The sequence below is a fragment of the Oryzias latipes genome, chromosome 14 (assembly GCF_053564925.1).
Source record: "Oryzias latipes strain Hd-rR chromosome 14, Olatipes_Hd-rR_3.1".
NCBI lineage: Eukaryota > Metazoa > Chordata > Actinopteri > Beloniformes > Adrianichthyidae > Oryzias > Oryzias latipes.
This window is the reverse complement of record NC_136250.1, coordinates 12,380,465-12,398,826: the sequence shown is the minus strand read 5'-3', so window position 1 is coordinate 12,398,826 and position 18,362 is coordinate 12,380,465. Positions and strand designations below refer to the sequence as shown.

The 18,362-nt window shown below is 39.3% G+C and overlaps 1 protein-coding gene across 4 annotated transcripts in view; it reads left to right on the top strand.

The window, feature by feature from the left end:
• Positions 1–17,442, top strand: part of mtus2a (microtubule associated tumor suppressor candidate 2a) — a 46,111-nt gene extending 28,669 nt beyond the window's left edge. For 2 of the 4 annotated variants that reach the window (XM_023962338.2, XM_078930619.1), the window contains exons 5-16: positions 989–1,153; positions 5,912–6,010; positions 8,796–8,983; positions 9,070–9,195; positions 9,889–9,955; positions 11,400–11,614; positions 11,703–11,808; positions 11,896–11,969; positions 12,058–12,156; positions 12,289–12,408; positions 12,545–12,642; positions 13,624–17,442. In XM_023962338.2, the coding sequence (XP_023818106.1) occupies positions 989–1,153; positions 5,912–6,010; positions 8,796–8,983; positions 9,070–9,195; positions 9,889–9,955; positions 11,400–11,614; positions 11,703–11,808; positions 11,896–11,969; positions 12,058–12,156; positions 12,289–12,408; positions 12,545–12,642; positions 13,624–14,053 (1,787 nt within the window). In that variant the 3' untranslated portion in view covers positions 14,054–17,442. Of the gene's footprint in view, positions 1–988; positions 1,154–5,911; positions 6,011–8,795; positions 8,984–9,069; positions 9,196–9,888; positions 9,956–11,399; positions 11,615–11,702; positions 11,809–11,895; positions 11,970–12,057; positions 12,157–12,288; positions 12,409–12,541; positions 12,643–13,623 lie in introns of all 4 variants that reach the window. The other 2 variants (XM_023962337.2, XM_078930618.1) reach the window with 1 other exon arrangement.
• Positions 17,443–18,362: the final 920 nt, after the last annotated feature.

Below are 18,362 nucleotides of genomic sequence, written 5' to 3'. Positions count from 1 at the left end.
CCTTTTTTTAACCCTCCTATATTGAAAAAAGCTTTAGTGAATTTGATCCCCTTACAACCTTTCTGCTTCATTCTCCTTTTGTCTGTCTTGCTTTACTGAGATTGTATCAAATCTGCTAGTCTAGTTCTGAGCTCTGAATAATATTCTATTGTTTATATGGATCTTTGTTTCCCCTTAAAGCCAGCAACAACCAGAATATGAAAGTCTGCGTTATTCCTTTGGTTAATAACCTTTCTTTGACGGGGAAGCGGCTCCAATAAAAACGAACTGAGAAACTAGCAGTCTTCAGTTCCTTTTCTTCTTATCCACCATTCCCTTTTTAATATGTTGTGTGTGTGTTTTTTATTATCCACCATCATGATATGCCAAGAATCCAGTCACCTCCATTGAGAGGACATCTATTTATTTCTCTCAGCATCCCAGCTTTTTTCCTCTTTCTCCCTTCTTTCCCAGTAATCCATCATTGGCTGGCATTTTCTCAATCTGCGATGCATTTGCTCCTTTTTTGTAATCAGGAAAATATTTCTCCATCTTCCCTCCAAATTGCACTCCCTTTTCATACAGTTCAGCCCATTTTTTTTAACTTCCATCTGGCAGCTTCACTCATAAAGGACTCCTGTATCATATTTTCTTTCACTCCCATTTGCAAATATTCAGGACATAAAAGTTTAGCAAAATTGATTATTTGTATGTTCTGTATTTTGTAACATGTCAAAAAATGTAGTTTCTGAGCTCAGACTTGTGTAAAAAAGGAAGAAATATGGGTATGCAAGTCATTTTACAGATCAGAGACGGCTACCAATGTCTCAGGATAAATGCTCTGCCCCTGGCTGACGACTGAGAGCAGCCAGACTCAAAGGTTACAAACAATTTCACAGTCCAGTGAACTCAAATTCCCACTGATCTATGCTGGCTGATGGCAAAAAAAAAACTGTGATTGTTTGATCTGAACAAGAAAGCAACCTCAGAGGTCAAAATCTTGTTTCAGGTTTGAGTGTCAGTGAGGATCCTCCTCCTCATAGAGTCGCAACAGGGTCTGCATCCAGTGATCAGCAGAGGGGGGTGTCATGTCGCAGCAACAGCCTCCAGCCTCCTTCCACTCCAGCTCTGCCACGGCGCTACCTGCCACCCCAGCCAAGGAGCTCCCCTGGAGGTAAGTGGAAGTTTGGAAAAGAAGCAACACAATTTAGATGTGAGGACAGCAGAAGCAGCTCAGTGGCCTTGTGGTAGTGTTCACCCTTAGACTGAAAGGTTGAGTCATACCAAAGACTCCAAGACTAGTACCAGTACCTCGCTGCTTCACACTCAGGATTAAGGGGTTGGATTGGGGGGGTTAAACCACCAAAAGGTTCTTGAGCTGTGTCTGCAGTTCACCGCTCCCCTAGGGGATGGGTCAAATAGGAAGAACAAATTTCACACACCTTGGTGCGTACTAACTAATGGAACTTTAACCCTTGTGCTATCTTAGATGATCCCACCCTAACATTGAGGTGTTCTCCCTACCATGACAAAGATGGACAAAGTTGGAAAGATTTCATGTAATCCATGGGCACCAGTGAAGATCACAAATCATTAAAGAAAAAAGGTTCAGAGCACTGTCTAGTGGGTCTAGATGACCCAACTCCCAATGTTAAAATGCCTAGGATAGCACAAGGGTTACCCTTAACTTCAGCAAGTTAACCCTCAGTAATCCCCGAACTCAGCAGGGACCTCACATTAGGGAGTCACATTAAGTGTTTACAGTTACACAGGAAGGACACAACACCCCCCATAGCATTGTTTTCATTCCAAATTTACTGTGAAGGTTTAAAAAAATAATTTGTTTTGACATTTTTGGTTTAAAACAAATAATAAAATAGTAATGACACATTAATGTGAGACCCCTTGGAATGCATCTTTGGGATTTCGAATGGAGCTTTGCCTGGTTTTCACATTGTTTTGATCTTGTCTTTGCTTTGCTTGTGGATTTATATGATTTTATTTTGTCTTTACATGTTTAATCTTTTGTCATAAAACATAAAAACTGTTTGATCTCAATTTTTGCTGTTAAAAAAACTATGAAAGTTTTTTTTTTTTTTTTTTTTTTTACTAAGAATTGAGTTTTTTTAGACTGTTTCAGGTTTTTAGTGGATTTTTTATGTAATATCATCAAAAATAAATCTCTAAAATAAAAAGCTGGGGTTATACTAAAAAGATGAATGTCAAGCCGGGCCACAAAGAACAGTTTTGAGCAGGGGTGTAAAACTCCAGGCCTCAGGGGCTGGCCATCTGTTGGTTTTCCCGAAATCCTCCTTTATCTGATGCTGATTACCTGGATCAGGTGTGCTTAACCAATAAGGAGCTTCAATGGCAGGTAGTTAAAAAATATGTAGGTCACTGACCATCGAGGCCTGGAATTGGACACCCCTGATTTTGATGGTAAATTATTAGAGCAAACCGTAAAGTAGTAAAAAGAAATGCTCAACAGGCCCCCCAAGGGTTAACACAGTGCTGTGCTGGAAATAGCTAGATATCATGAAGAGACACTTTAAAGGCTAAAGTGTCTTTATAAAGTGTACTCTTTTGTTTCCTTATCTTCCAACAGATTAGTCAAAAATCCCTTTGTACAAAAACTGACAAACCAAACCATTACTTGCAAATCTGCTGAAGAAGTAGCACATGTGGTTAACACTAGAAGCCTTGGAGTATCACACCTTACTTAGTTGCACTGGCTGAAAGTGTAAAATCTTTTATTACCCCGAACTATGCAGTGTTTTTTTAACTGTAATGAGAGCAAAGTGTGTCAGTAGCAGTACTTTTACTAAACCAATTATTTCTTGATTCCTTTGTATGTCAGGTGTTCAGGAATGTCATTTCAAATTGTGAGGAAGCAGCATTTACATTTTTGTGGAGCTTTGCTTTAATAATCCTCTTAAGAAGTCACTCCTAAAAAACAGGTGTGTAACAATATTATTCTTTTTATTTCACTCTTATTTATTTAATATTTTATTAGTTGTGTGGTCATATATAAAATCATCTAATCTAAAAATCTAATAACTTAAATTTATATTACCACTAAGAAATTTTATGAATTAAATAGTATTCTTTTTTCTTTTAAACAAAAACCACAGTTCAGATTGTATAAATGTCACATTTACATCCCTCTGCTGGTGTTCCCCAGTTCAATTTTGTCAAATATCTGTTTAAATCTTTTGTTTAAAAGATCAAATCTTCTGGGATGAGTTTTCAACAACAAAGAAAGTTACTGAATATTTAAGCAGTGAAGACATAACATGAGAATTCCAGCGAGACTGTGTTTCTTTTATTTCTCATGATGCGACTACATGATGCTGCTCTGCACTTTGATCAATAAAATGACATCACTCTGGAAGGTATAGAAGGAGCCGCAAGATATTGAGTATTAATAGTTGATAAAGGGTGTTATAGATACTAAACTGACAGTTTGTGCAGACTTGGGAGAAAGAGGATGAATTGTGTGATACTTTCAGCACCATGGAGAGCTCTGCTAATGAAAATGATATTAATGATTCATGAAACTTCAGAAGCATGGCACAGCTTGTAGATTCAAACTTCCACAAAGCTCTTTTAGATGAAGGATCTCTGAGTCATGCAAACATTTTTTTAAACTTTAAAATGTGTTTGCTCTCTTGTTTTCATCCCAGTCGGTTCCAATAGCCCGCATGTCTACAAAAGATCAGACTCTTCTGCATAAAAGAGCTTGTGTAGCTTTGAAGCAAGGTTGATTTGAATGTAAACAAACGTGACAGGACTTTCATTTTCAGTTTCTAATTTACTCCTTTCAACTTGTGAAAAAACAGGTTGGAAACTTATGTTAGATATATCATCCGAAGGATCAAGTGTATCTTTTCAACGCTTAAGCCTTCTATTCCAAATTTGATGTAAACAAAAAGTCAAAAATGTTGCAGTTCCACTGCAGGAAAGTTGCAGAATGGAGCAATTTCCGGTGACTCTTTTGTTTAATAAAGTCGGATTTTACACACTTACAACAGAAGCTACATCACAGACAAATGTGGATGGCAATTCTTAACTTTTTTTGCCCCATACTTTTTTTTACAGAGTTCAAATTAGTATGTTTTTGAAGGTGTATTTTTCTTAAAGGCAAATGGGTGGAACCAACAGGACTTTAAATTTTACTTTGTCCCACCTAAGTGCCTTTTTTTAGAGGGGGAGGGAGGGAGGTGGGAGGAGCAAATTCCACCACAGCCGATGTCCCTCTCCCACTTCAGGCTTCAATTTAGGCATACACAACCCAGTGAGTGACGTCAGAGATTATCTGTCTGGTGTTCTTTGGTTTTTACAAAGCTCCTCCCGACCTTTCCTATCGCCACCTCTGTCATTTTATAATGCTTGTGGAGAAATCTATGCTTAGAATTGATCTGGCTGATAGGAAGTCTCACACTGGTGTAAAAATAAAACAATCCATAATTTCCACCCTTTGATGGAGCGGTGACCCATTCAGGGCCGGCCCTGCCTTTGCCCAAAGACAGCTTGGATCTGATCCAGGAAACCTCTGACTCTAGTAAGGACAAACGGGTTACAGAAAATTGATAATGATAATGTGAGGCAGAACTGCTCTCCTAAACCTCATACTAAAATGCATTGAATGAAAATTACAGTTTCACAGTGCTGTTAGAAAAAAGCAGTCGGTCAAATACATCATGGAAAAACACACACTCAAATCAGTAAAAGATTAATGTATGAGCATCATAAAAATTCCGAAGGATATTTTCCAAACTACAGTGATCTCTGCAGGATTATTTGAGATTTGCAAAGCACATCAAAAAGTGCCACATCATTTTCTTCTCAGAAAAAGACTCTTAAAACTCTTGTTTTTGTTAATGTTTTTATTCTAAACTTGCATTTTTCCTTATTGTCTTTTTTTATAACATTTAGCAAATGCAAAACACTTCCGAGATTTAATATTTCATATTGTTTTTTTGTGATACTCTTGCACACAAAAAAAGATTTAAAAAATGTGCAAGTCCCTAATGCCACAAAGAGAAAAGAGGTGATGGGCTTGTCTCCACTGCCTGTCTTTGACAGATGGTCCTGAAGGGCATAGTTATAGCACACACCAGGGGGGATCGCAAAAGATGAAAGGAAAAGGAAGAGAGAAAGATTAAAACACAGCAGAAGAGAAGAAGAAAAAAAAGGAAAAGAAACCCATAGGGAATGATGTTTGGTTTGATGCTTGTGCATGTATGGGGCATTGCAACACCTCGCAGTTTGATATGTTGTGGCTCTCCTATCTGGCATAAACTGGGGTTATTTGGTATCGCAAGCTGCCAACTGTGTTGCAACTACAAGCCATTATCAGTCAGGATATACAGAGGAAATTATACCATAAGTAAAACATTAAAATAAAAATATTGGAGCAACAGAAAGGCTGACAAAGCAGAACAAGTGACCTGACAAAGGCAATTCAGAACATGAACAGAAACAACTAAAAACCAAACTAAACCCCCAGAATCCTCACAGTATCCCTCCCCAAAACAGCAGATCCCAGATGCCTGAACCCAATGCAACACTTTGTCACCCTCATTTGGTTCTCCATGCATTTTGTTATTTATTTATGAAAAGTTTAAGTTTCTGCCACCAAGCCTGGTCTCCTGCATTTTGAGTTCTACACCCCAGTTCCTGACAGAAACTAGTTTATCTGATTCTGTTTCTTTACTTTTCATGTGGCAAACTGTTACACTTTACTTAATCTAATAGATTTACAGTTCCACAGTCATTAAGATTCCTCACAATCTTAAGATTCTGAGGAATTAAGATTCCTCAGAATCTAAATCGCATCAATGTCTTCGTTGTTGCTTTATTTTAATTTTTAGCATTGTTTTCAACCGATAAAAAAAAAAGATCAGAGGTCATGTTTGTGCTTTTTTGACAGTTGGCAGAAAGGAGTTGCAGAGGACTTCAGAGGTCACGCGCTCCCTCCCATCTTCTCCAAAGAGACTGGCAGTAGTTCCTCCAAAACCTCAGTCCCCTGGTGAGATGTTTTTTGTGTCATTGTCAAAGCGTGTCATGCTCAATTATATAATTCCGATATACATTTTAACTGTTTATGTTACATTCATTCATTTTTTTCATTCATCCTTTTACGTTTATCCCTTTCGGGGTCAACGCCTGCCGGAGCCTATCCCGACCACTGGTGGGCTAAGGCAGGGGACACCCTGGACAGGTCGCCAGTCTGTTGCAGGGTCACAATCACACACCCATGCACACTCACATTCCTACCTATGGACAGTTTAGAGTGACCAATGAACCTATGAAGCATGCTTTTGGACGGTGGGAGGAAGCCGGTGTCCTCGAAGAAAATCCATGCATGCACAGGGAGACCATGCAAACTCCACACAGAAAGGTCCCCCATTGGTCTTCTGTTTCAGGTCCCCCAGCCGGGACTTGAGCGCTAATTCCTGCGCCACCGTGCAGCGTTTGTGCTTCACATCCTGATATTTTATCAGATACCTTAGAAGGTCTAATTAATTTTTATTTCATTTTCTTGTAGATTAGATCCCTATTTGTGCACTGTAATTACAATTTTTAAAATGTATTTTAAGTTCTGCTCATAAACATGTTTTACACATATTCCTGCGACAGACTGGCAAACTGTCCAGGGTGTCCCCTGCCTTCACCCACAAGTGGCCGGGATTAGCTCCGGCAGCCCCATGACCCCGAAAGAGATAAAACGGCAGAAGAAGAAGATATCCCCTTATCCTTCTCACCTGTCACCATTACTTTCCCACTATTATTGCCTTCCGTCTTCTTCTTTGTTGACAGATTGAAACCCATTGTGTTTCCACCTGAATTTGCTCCAATCTCTTTGCTAGTCCTGTCATCACGCTGACACAAACATAAAAACACCTCAGCCTAAAGGCATTCACTGACAAAAACAAACATTTCTGTCTATATAAGCTCAGATGTCATCCTTTCTGATTGTTTCTGGCATTGGTATTCTACATCCGTTCAGCCCTCCTCTGTTACCGGAATCCCACCTTTGCGCTTGTTTAGTATTCACCGCCATTTCTTCAACCTTTCTAACGGAACCTGCAGATCCAAGTATAAGTGTGCATGTGCGTGAATGTTTATTTATCTGAGGAGCGTGGGTGAATCCTAATTGGGTTTTAAGCCTGATCAACTACAAAAATTGTTCAAATGTGCATTCATGTAGAATTTTTTTCTAACCTAAATTAATTTTTTTCTTTCTCCATCACAAAACCCGCCCATCTTTTGCATTGAAACTATCTGCCCGTGGCTCTAATCTTTCAACTGGTTTTAAAGATCTATCACCATTAAAGTCATTAAGGACCCCACCCCCACCGCCTTATGCTGTGTTGTCTCTCAAATTCTTTTCTCTCTTTTATCTCACAGCTCTCCCCATCATTTCCACCCCCACTTCCCCTCCCACCTCCATCCATCCAATTCTCCACTCATTACCTGGGACACAGCATCCCAAGCCCTGCCTCGGGTTGTCATGGAAACCGCTCACAATGTTTCACAATGGTTGAGGCAGGCAATAGGGAGGTGCTGGAATTTGTTTTGTGGGTGAAGATCTTCAAGTACAATAAACACTTCAGAGTGTGTGAACAGTTTGTTAGATTTGGGCCACAAAAGAGGTTTTGTTTTATTTAGTTTTTATCGCCTTTAAATTGTCTGGATGTTGACAGTTTGACTCACACTGTTGTTGAGAAAAATGTTTCTATTTTTTATGGATTTTAGAAGTATTTTTTCTTTTTTTCTTTTTTCTTTTGCAAAAGGACATTGGTCTATTTACCTAAGCAAAACAGAATATTCACGCTAGTATTATAGCCCGCAGCAGTTCCGGAATGCAATCATGTTTTTCCTCTGTCTTAACGCGTCTTTGATCAAAAAGAAATTTTCGATCAAAGACGAAGAGTTAAACCATCAAAAAAAAAAAAAAAAAGAATTGGGCCAAAATCTCTTATGGGGTTGAAAGTTATTTCTTCAGAATCCACTTACGAAACCAAAACACGTGTCAGTGTTATTCAAAGAACGTTTTCAAATCAATTATGGGAAGGCCACAGGACCTATAGCTTGGTGGCCATTTTGTGTCACACTGTGGAATTTATTGATTTCACCACAATATGGAAGAAAAAAAACGTTGTTAAAATAATTGTCGTGAAATTTCACAAATACTCTGCCAATGTAAGTCAACAACCCCAACCGAAGTTTCTGTGATCTTTGGCCTCGGGAAGAGGCCGCCATCTTAATTAAAAAAAAAAAAAAAATCAACTTTAGTACCAGCTAAAAATGTAAACTCCTCCTAGGGATTTCAATCTATCCTCTCCTGACTCCTCGAGCATCATTGTGAAGTTACTTGGGAAAAAATGTTGGAATTAGATATTGTAGATGTTGAACAGCGTAAGCGTTGCTCGCACATTTTTTACCGAAATATTGTGAAAATGTTATCGTAGGCTCAATCTGAACGAAACAGTGGCATGGAAATGTAAATGTTGGGAAAAAAGATGTTTTCTTGTAAAGAAAATCTGAACCACAAAGCTGTAGCCTCCTGCTATCTTTATGTAAAGATTGTCTTCAGCTGTAGGTCAGATCAAGTTATCTATGATGTGACACCTCACAGGTATGATAACTAGGCAGGTTCAGGGATTAGTTTAATGCTTAATAATTACTAAGGGTTTCAAATGTTGAAAAAATGCAAAAAAAAGACTAAATAATGTATTTCCCTGGTAAAAATATGCCCCTGTAAATTTCTGACCTGGGTTTGACTCTCTTTGTTCATCCTCTCTCCACAGTTCAGCCTGGACAGCGGCCCGCTGCAACAGTCAAAGGTTCAGCCCTCTCGGGGTCACACCCCCCTATAACCCCTCTGAGACTGCAGCAAGAACAGCCGGAGAACCTGCAAAGAGAGAAAGAGGAAGCTCAGCAGAGAGAGAGAGAAAAGCATGCTGAGGATATGCAGAAAGAGCAGAAAAGGGAGGAGGTGACGTGATGAAAAAAAAATCTGCTCAAGACTTTCATTAGTTTTTCTTTCTTGTAATGAAATTCTCTGATTCTGCTGTTGTTCAGGTTCAGAGGCTGCAGGGTCGCTGTGAGGAGCAGGAGAAGCAGCTGCAGGCTATGAGGCAGGAGCTGAAGAAGGCTTCTTTAGGCTTGGAAGCATTTATCATCACCACTCAGCGGTTCTGCCTGAAGGTAGCAAAGAGGATGACAAAGAGCACATACCATAATTACCCTAGAATAACCGGGCCTGTTGCTAACTCAGTTGCTAATTAAATTAAATGTGTTTATTCTTAACGGTAGGACATTTTTAGAACACATTTATGAAGTCAGTGACACCTGCACTGAGATGAGCTGGAGGGATTGCGGCTGTGGAAAGGGTCTGTGAGAGTTCAGAGCGTCACTGAGCCGACCTCTGACGGCTCTGATGGTCTGAACTCGCCTGGGAGGCTGTGCAACACAGCCATCCTGCCTGCAGGCTCCCGGGCATCTGTCTGACTTCTTTATGTTCATTGTCTGGCCTCACAGTGGTGGGCCACAGCATAGGATGGGTAGAGCCCCCTCTGCTGCACTCAATCTGACACTACAGCTACAGTACATCTGAATAGCAGCATTCGTGAAGTCTAAAAGTTTCCTTTGAGTCCCTTCTTGCAATATAATTGGTGTGAATTTCATTCAGTAGATAAAATATTATGCAATGTGGATGAAAGATATTAAAATAATGCAAATACAAAACAAGCATATAATAACATTAGACAACTTTGGATAACTGTTTCAAAGCTGCCCAGCAATTACCAAGGATGTATATTCATAGTACATTGGTGAATAAATATAATATTAGAAAAATTTCTGGATTACAGCAATCATATATTTTTTTCTCATTTTCAGAATGACCATTCAGTGGAAAATAACCAGAAACTATCCATGGAAATACAAAAGATGAAAGAGGAAATGGGTAAGTGACAACTATGGTAGCCCTACAGTGCAAATCACATCAACAAATCAGTCTACGCAAAAACGTATTAAAGATCACGACGACAATTTAAAAAGCAGTAAAAAAATTTTTTTTTTAAATAACATTTTAGAAATTGAAAACAAAACTTTAGAAACCAAAATTTGAAAACACAATTCCAAAATCAATTAAACAAACAAAAAACATTTCAGAAAATGAAAGCAATTTCCACAAATCAAAATGAAATGTTAAACAATTAAACAAAATAAGTTTTTGTACCTCAGTACTAAAATAGCCCTTCTCCAAATCCTACTTTCCACCATCGACGTCAAACACTCAGCTCAACTTGTTAATTCCTAACCTTTTCTGGCCTCATTCAGACTATTGAACTAAATTTTTTATTTTCCCTACAGTTGCAATTACCACAGGTGTGCTCCAGGGCTCTGTCCTGGGACCATCTACATTCTACCACTTAGTCATGTCTTCTGTCAACATCAAAAACATTTTCACTGGTATGCAGATGACACCCAGCTCTGCATTTCCACCAAAGCAGACTCTACCCTCCCACCTGCCTCCCTTACCAGTTGTTTTCTTTCATTAAAATCCTGGTTCACTTCTAATTTCCTCAAACTAAACAGCAATAAAGCAGAACTTCTACTTGTAAACACCAAGTCCACTCTTAGTCAAATAAATGATTTTGTCATCCTGATTGACAACTCCCTCGTTTTACCCTCCTCAAGTTAAGAGCCTGGGTGTCTTCTTGGACGGCACTCTAACGTCAACGTCACTCGGACTGCCTACTTCGTCTTCACCTTTCCCTCAGCCCTCACTCCACTGAGTCAATCTTTCATTAACTGATTCACATTCTCTCAGATTTGTCTTGGTTTTTTTTTAAATCCAAATGCTTTTTGGGCATTATTATCTCCAAGTAACTTTAATTTTGCTTGGATTTTAATAATTTAACAAAGACCGTCATTCCATTAGAGAAAATAAATCATGAGTTTAAAATTTAATTAGACAGAGGGAAAAAAGAGTGGGACAGATGTAGTTGAGTCTTTCTTATCTGAGAAACTTCTGTTTTTTTCTAAAACAAAAAATAATCTTCAAAGCAAAATTCACATTTTTGTTGTGGGTCATCATTTTTAAAACTCAAATAAATTAGAAATTGTTAACCAAAAAGCTTGTTTTGTTTTATTTGAATTAGGAACTACATGCAATACAATAAGTAATAGAAAACACAACAAATATTGTGCAACCTGCACATCAACAATCAACATTATACTCCTGAAGGTTAACATGAACATTTTCAATGTAGAATATAAAAAACAAATAATAATGCAGTTCCTTTAAAAGATAAAAGGTGCCTTCAGATTTTGCATGTGTTGTATTTGTTACCATGCTTGACTGTGTGGCAATGATGCGCTAATATGTTTTTTTGGGTACGCAGCTTCCACCTCCGCACGATGGGAAAGACTCCAGCGGGACAAAACAGCGCTGGAGGCAGCGTTTGAGCTCCAGCTGCAGGAGCTGCAGATGCAGCAGGAGGAAGAGCTGGCTGCTGTGGAGGAGGGACTCAGGAAATGTCATGTGGTGGAGACTGAGCACCTAAAGGTGGAGCACTGCGCAGTCCTGGAAGAGCTGCGGACGCAGCAACAGGAGCAGGTGAGGCAGAAGCATCCAAGGAGATCATTTCGTCTTTAATGAGACCTGCCACAACGGGACTTCACATGTGGATTTACTGCTGTGTTAGATGGAGGAGATGACAGCCAACCACCAGGCAACCGTTCAGGAGCTCAGAGACATGCATAATATCACCATGGCAACACTGCATGAGGAGCATGCCCGCACCATGAGAGGTATGATTTGGGGCCTCGTTTAAATAAAAAAATTAGGAAAGAAAGCACAAAACAAGTTCTTCCTTTTGTGCTTTTGAATGTGCACAGATTTGAGAAAAGCTCATGAGCAGCAGAAGACTCTTCTAGAAGAAGACTTTGAGAAACTTCGACTTTCCCTGCAGGTGCTCATTCTAAAATGATTTAAAAAAAAAATGGGGTTAACCCACGCAAGTCTGAACAAATGTCACATTGTTGTTTGTGCTTGATCAGGATCAAGTGGATACGCTGACATTTCAAAATCAGAGTTTAAGAGAAAAAGCCAAGCGCTTTGAGGAGGCTCTGAGGAAGAGCACAGATGAACAGATCATTGTGAGTACCTGAAGTTGGTTCCAGGGAATGCACACCTGGCTAAGCGTTTCATTTTTTCCAAATCTCTTATAAATAAAATTATAGCAAAATCTTTACAAATGTCATATCTTTCTGTGTACATGTTTATGTTAGGAGGCTTTAGCTCCTTACCAGCACATTGACAAAGATCTGAAGAGTCTGAAAGTAGTTGTGGAGATAAAGAACCAGCAAATCCACCAGCAAGAGAAAAAGATTGCTGACCTGGAGAAAGTGGTAAGTTTATTTCCGTCATCTGACTGCAGTCACTTTCACGTGCAGCAGACATACACTGTACATGCTTTTTCGGAGCCAACTGACTGTCAGGTGAAGGAAAGATTAAACTCTTTGTGTTGTTCTGCCTTTTGAGCAGGCCCAAAAGAATGTGTTTCTTGAAGAGAAAGTCCAAGTTCTGCAGCAGCAGAACGAAGATTTGAAGGCTCGCATTGAAATGAAACTCGCTATGTCAAGGTAAGTCATATCCATCCATCAATGCTGTCATTTCTCTTCATAGTTAGACTTAAAAAATGTCCACAGAGTGTACAAATGAACATTATTGCTTGGGATTTAGTGCTTTCATTAACATTCTGTTTTGTGATTTGTTCAGAAAATGACTAATGTTCTGATCTAAATCCCTGCCTAATCCTGAGAAGAAAATTATCATGCAGTAACTGTAAATGAATAACATTTCTCTCAGTCCTACAATCACACTGGTTACTGCTGTACACATCCACCTTAATTTAGAAAAAAATCAACTAAGAATTGTCAAAAATGGGAAGACTTCCATTTGACAAATTGTATGGCATAATATAAAAGGCATTTTATGCAGGAAGTATATTTAAAAAAAAAGCCTTGACATTGCAATGAAGAAAATGCAATGACATTTGAAATTCACCTCCATCATCAGAAAATAACATAAAAAAACACAATATTCTTAAGAGTGGGTTTTTATTATTATATTGGATTACAAATTTCTCAGGAAATTCAGAAAACACAAGACTTTCTTTTTTCAATTTTCTCCAAAGTTTTGCTTTTCAGAAAACACAAGAATCTGAAGAGTCTGAATTTCAAAGAAAGCTAAAAAGAAAAGATTGCTCCTATTAGACATAATTTTATGTTTTGCCTTTTTGAATGCACTTTTGTTGAATTACAGATAATAAATGGCGTATACATAAATAGCACTTTACTACCTTCCTCAAAGGCCCAAAGTGCTTTACATTCACACACTGATGGCGGCTCCGCTTCCGAACACTGGCGCCAACCAGGAGCAATGTGGGGTTTAGTGTCTTGCCCAAGGAAAATTCAACAGATTGTCAGGAAAGGCAGGGACCAAACCTGCAATTTTTCCGATCAGAGGTTGACCACTCTATCTCTGCACCATGGCCACCCCCATGGCCATGCAATGAAAACACACTGTGCTTTGTTCATTGATGCGGCCCTTTCCCCCCACAGACAACTGTCAGAGGAAAACGCCAACCTGCAGGAGTCTGTTGAGAAGGAAAGCACAGAGAAGAAGCGTCTGAGTCAGAACAACGAAGAGCTGCTGTGGCTCCTCCAGACCAGCCCTCTCATGTCTCCCGCCTCGTCCCCTCTCCATCGCTCCTTCTCCACCTCCCCTGTCCCTTCTTCTCCTTTGTTCTCCTCCTCCCCTTTAGCGGGGTGTGACTCTCCTTCCCACTGTCACGGCTGCTCGCAGCAGGCTCAGTTCTGCTCTCCTTCCCACAGAGGAGTAGCCAATGCAAATCTGTCTCCAGGACCTGCTACGCCCACCCACAGGGGAGCTGTTAATCAGAATTATTCCCCTGGCCCAGCCACACCCACTCACAGACCTTCTAGTGGTCACTGTAACTCCTATTCCCGGATGACCTCACTACAGAATTAAGGAAGACTTTTGTCTTCTTTAACTTTCTCCTGTCTTAAGTTCAAAAGACAGCAAGACAAGTCTTTAGTGGTCACAGAACAAATTATTAGCCTTGGTTCGCTAACGCCAGTGCTAACTAGTTGTGCAAAACACAGAAAAGTTGTGGTTTGTGGTGTAAACCGCTAACACATTTGTGTCTATACCATTGACTATATTTAAGAACTGGACTTAGGGAATGCCGAGAGTGGTTGCCACAGAAACATTGACTTGGACCGATCACTACTTTCTGACATTGTCTGGCGACGTCCATACTACAAAAAAATGTCGACCGACTTTTGTTGGAGCCAGAATCAGCAATTTTCTATGTTTGATGTCACACTCACTCACTCAATGTTCAAACACAGTCAATGGTCTTCATGGACTTTTACAGAGTAGTATGACTGTAGGTTCTCTTGTGAGACGTCCCTGCATGGATAGTCATACAGACGTACACAAGACAATAGTAGTAGAGGTAAAAAGTAGCACACATTTATCATGAGAATAGAATACTGTGGTGTGGTAAAAACACACTCCTATCTTCGGTGTAATAAGCTATATTCTGTTTTTGGGATGATATTTGCTCTTCTCAGTCTTCTCTTTTCATTGGAACAAATCCCTATCAAAGCGCCTTAAACCGGGTCCTGCCACCTCACCAGCAGAGAGCGACCAATGTTTTCTTTATACAGGGCTTTCAATTCAAAATTGGTTTGTAACTCAAATTGTGCTTCTTGGACGATCTTTGAGGTTTGTCTGAGCATTTTAATATTTGGGTCATTTGCTTGATGGTTTTTTTCATGTGTAGGAGAACCTTCCTTGGAGCCATTTTTTACAGCAAAACACAAAGAACTTATACTGTCTTTAAAATCCTTGCCAGGTCTTCCTACACCACATGAGCTGCTCTTCGCTTCGGAAAAATCCCTCAGGTCAACTTGCAAAAACTATGTCCGCCATTTTGTAATTACCTCAGCGGGAATGTGCAGTCTGTTGTGTCTGAACAGCAAACAACAGCAACAAAATCATGCAGCTAGAGCTAAAGGCTAAGGGGGAGACCTAGCACTGGGATAAAAAACAAAAACAAAACATTGTTTCCTTGTTAGAGAGATGTTAATATCTGTTTTTATCTTATCTATGTGATGGTCTTCCAGTTTAAATGTTACCGTTGTAATATCCATAATCTATTGAGGAAACTGGAGACACACAGAGGATAAAAGGCATTTGAACGTTTTTAATGTCTCATTTTCTCTCATGGGATGCAAGCGGTAGATGTGATGGAGCACGGCAGGATGCTGAATTCCTGCAGATGCAAGTCTAAGATTATAAATACACATATTTTCATTTTAGGACAAAAACACTTTTTTTTTTAGGATCTCATAATTCTGCTGCTTCACTTAAACCAATAAAAATCATCCTTTGCAATTTTGTTGAGATTTTTTATGAACTTTTTCTGGCTTTGCTCTTTTAATTTGTTAAAAATAATGATAAATTTAAAGACTACAAAATTCTTCATAATCACAGAAATAAATTTTTTTAACACTTGTGTGCAAAATCTGTGCATGCAAGACTAAAAAAAAATTGAATGTGGGCGTACAGTGGTATCCTGTTCCCACGATGAGTAGAATGTCTTTCTTGCACGTTGGAACTCCTTAAATATGAGTTGACGGTGACATGAAATATGCCTTCTGCAACGGTCTATTCTTCAATTGTCTATTATGTTTAGATTTTTTGTTTGTACCTACAAAATGTACACTGGATTATCTACAGGAAAAAAACACAGCTGTTCAGGGATTAATGTGTTAGCTTTTAATTCATTGAGAATTTGTTTAACATTTTCTTATTTTCAAAAAAGCTAAGCAGAACATGGAAGCATCAGACAGTTTTGCTATTAGACTATGGTCACATATCCCAAAATGCCACAGCTCGGCGACCTAAATGGAATTCGGCAGGTGGCCATGCGGTGGCATTTGTGATGGGGAGGCGGCAGTCGCGTTATTTACACGCCACACAAGGGCTGCAGAGGTTTAACGAAAAAGTTGAAATTAGACAACGACCGGATGATTTTTTACCTCGATCAGTGGCCGCTCTGGAACATTTGGAGGTTGCGAGGTTGCAGTCCAGTTACAGGCAGGTGGTAGCAGCGCGGGTACTTGAAAATGGGCTGTTGACATGGGCCGGGGGCCCAGCGATGACCGGACGTCAATCTGGCGATCCCTACCACCGTGAGCCCAAATAGGGAGGTGCCATTGATGCAGCACAAAACTCATCATGGTGCTGATAGTGACGCAGAGACCTGCGCATTAATAAATTGCACTTTGGAAACAAAAGTTACAGTTTTGAGATCAAATCTTAAGTCAAATTTGTGAATTCATGGTTGAGGATCTCTTAAAACCGTAAAAAAAACGTTGTAAAGTTAATCTGCTGGGACTACATTAAACAGACCAGTGTGATTTTTAAATCGTCCTGAGCAAAATATTGGTAAAAAATGTGATTTTCTTTAAAATCTATTTGTTTAAAAAAAAGATTTAAAGCACATATTATCATATGCTGTACAACATTGTTTTGGATTAGATAAACAGATGTACTACGTAATGACAAGAATGATGGCTCACCGAAGTAGACTTCATGTATTTAGCAGAAGAAATTTCATTTTTAACTTTAAATGGTAATTTTTCCTTTGAGTAAATTGCTTGTAAATGGTTTCTTTTTTTTAAAAACTTTTCCGCTGTTTTGTTGAAAGTAAAAAAAAAAAAATACTAATTGAAAAAAATACTATTTTCTCTTCATTTAAACATTTTATTTATGCAAAATCTATAGTTCAGATACAAATTTTGATCGTATGCAACATCCGTCTGGACAGAGTCGGAGCTGAGATGATTTTTTCGGCTGTGGACATTTTAAACACGCTGCTCGCTACACTAAAAAATACGAACCCAAAACCCTTTTTTATTCTAGCTTTGCGGCTCTTTCTGGAGCCAAAATGGTTAAGGACTGCAGAATCCCTGTCAAACAGAATCGATGTATAGTCCAAAGTCCATGTCTGCCTCCAAGCAGCATCAATATGAGGCTAAGACACTTAATTGGATAGAACTTAGACCAAATCAGCATGAACCCTCTTGTCTGTGATTGGCTGTTTGGTGGCACATATGTCACACTAAATTGAAACTTATGAACACAAAATCAAACAAAAGGAGAACTCGAGACGAGAGACAACGCTTTTGCAGACTTTTGGGTCGCAAACGCTAAAATGTATTTTTAAATGCAAACAATTAATGTTTTTATTTGAAAGTTTTGTTTTTAAAATTGAACTTTATGTTTGCAATTTAGGACATTTTGATCTAAAAACTGTGACTTTTGTTCACAATGTGGTAGCAGAAGAAGAATAAGAATTTGAGTTGTTAATGACCATTGGTGCAGAATAGCTTGCTTTTTTAAATATTCATCCAGGCAACCGGGCGACTGGCGGCCTTTGGCTCTTGATATGGACGGCCACCATCCGAAGATATTTACACATTGTCCAGTCAGAGCTGCTGCCGGCCGGCGATCCGGCTGCCACCACCTTTTGGCCACCCAGCTGACGCCCGACTTCATAATGGCGTCATCCCCACCTGACTGCCACCATGACCACGTCAAAAATTTTCAAAACGTCAGGCAGTGGCATGAAATCTTGATGTTTCTGTCTATGCCTCTCCATCACACGGCGGCAGTTGCATTTGTGACCGTAGCCTTAGGAATGACAGGAAGGAAAAGGCTTAGTGTATAAAAGTGAAAAAAGTATTGCATTCACTGCATTACGTTGTAGCTCTCTTCTGTACTGTGCTCAGCGAACTAACTCACCCTCAGGTTTTTGATCTTTTCTCTGGCTTTACTTAAGCCACCAGTCAATGATACAAATACACATTCAAGGACATAAATGTACTCCAGTAAATAGACAAGACCGATTTGTGTAAGTTTTTCATTGAGTCTGCTAGAACAGCTAGACGTTTCATTGTCAAGACAGGCTTTATGATAGAGACTGGAAGAGTGAAATTCATGTGTTCTCATATTCTGCAAAGCTTTGTAAATAAAGTGAAAAAGTCCCGTGGTTAAGCAGCATGTGAAGGACAATGTTTCTGTGTTACTAGTCTTTAGACTTCAGACTTCAGCAGGATCTCTGAATCTCTTCTACCAGCACTTTTAATGGTCTCGACAAAGGAAATGAAGGGAAAAAAAACGCTGATATTTTCATGAACCTCCAACCTTTTTTTGTATGATTCACAGACAGGGTTTGATGCTATTTGGTAGCGGAATGTCTTGT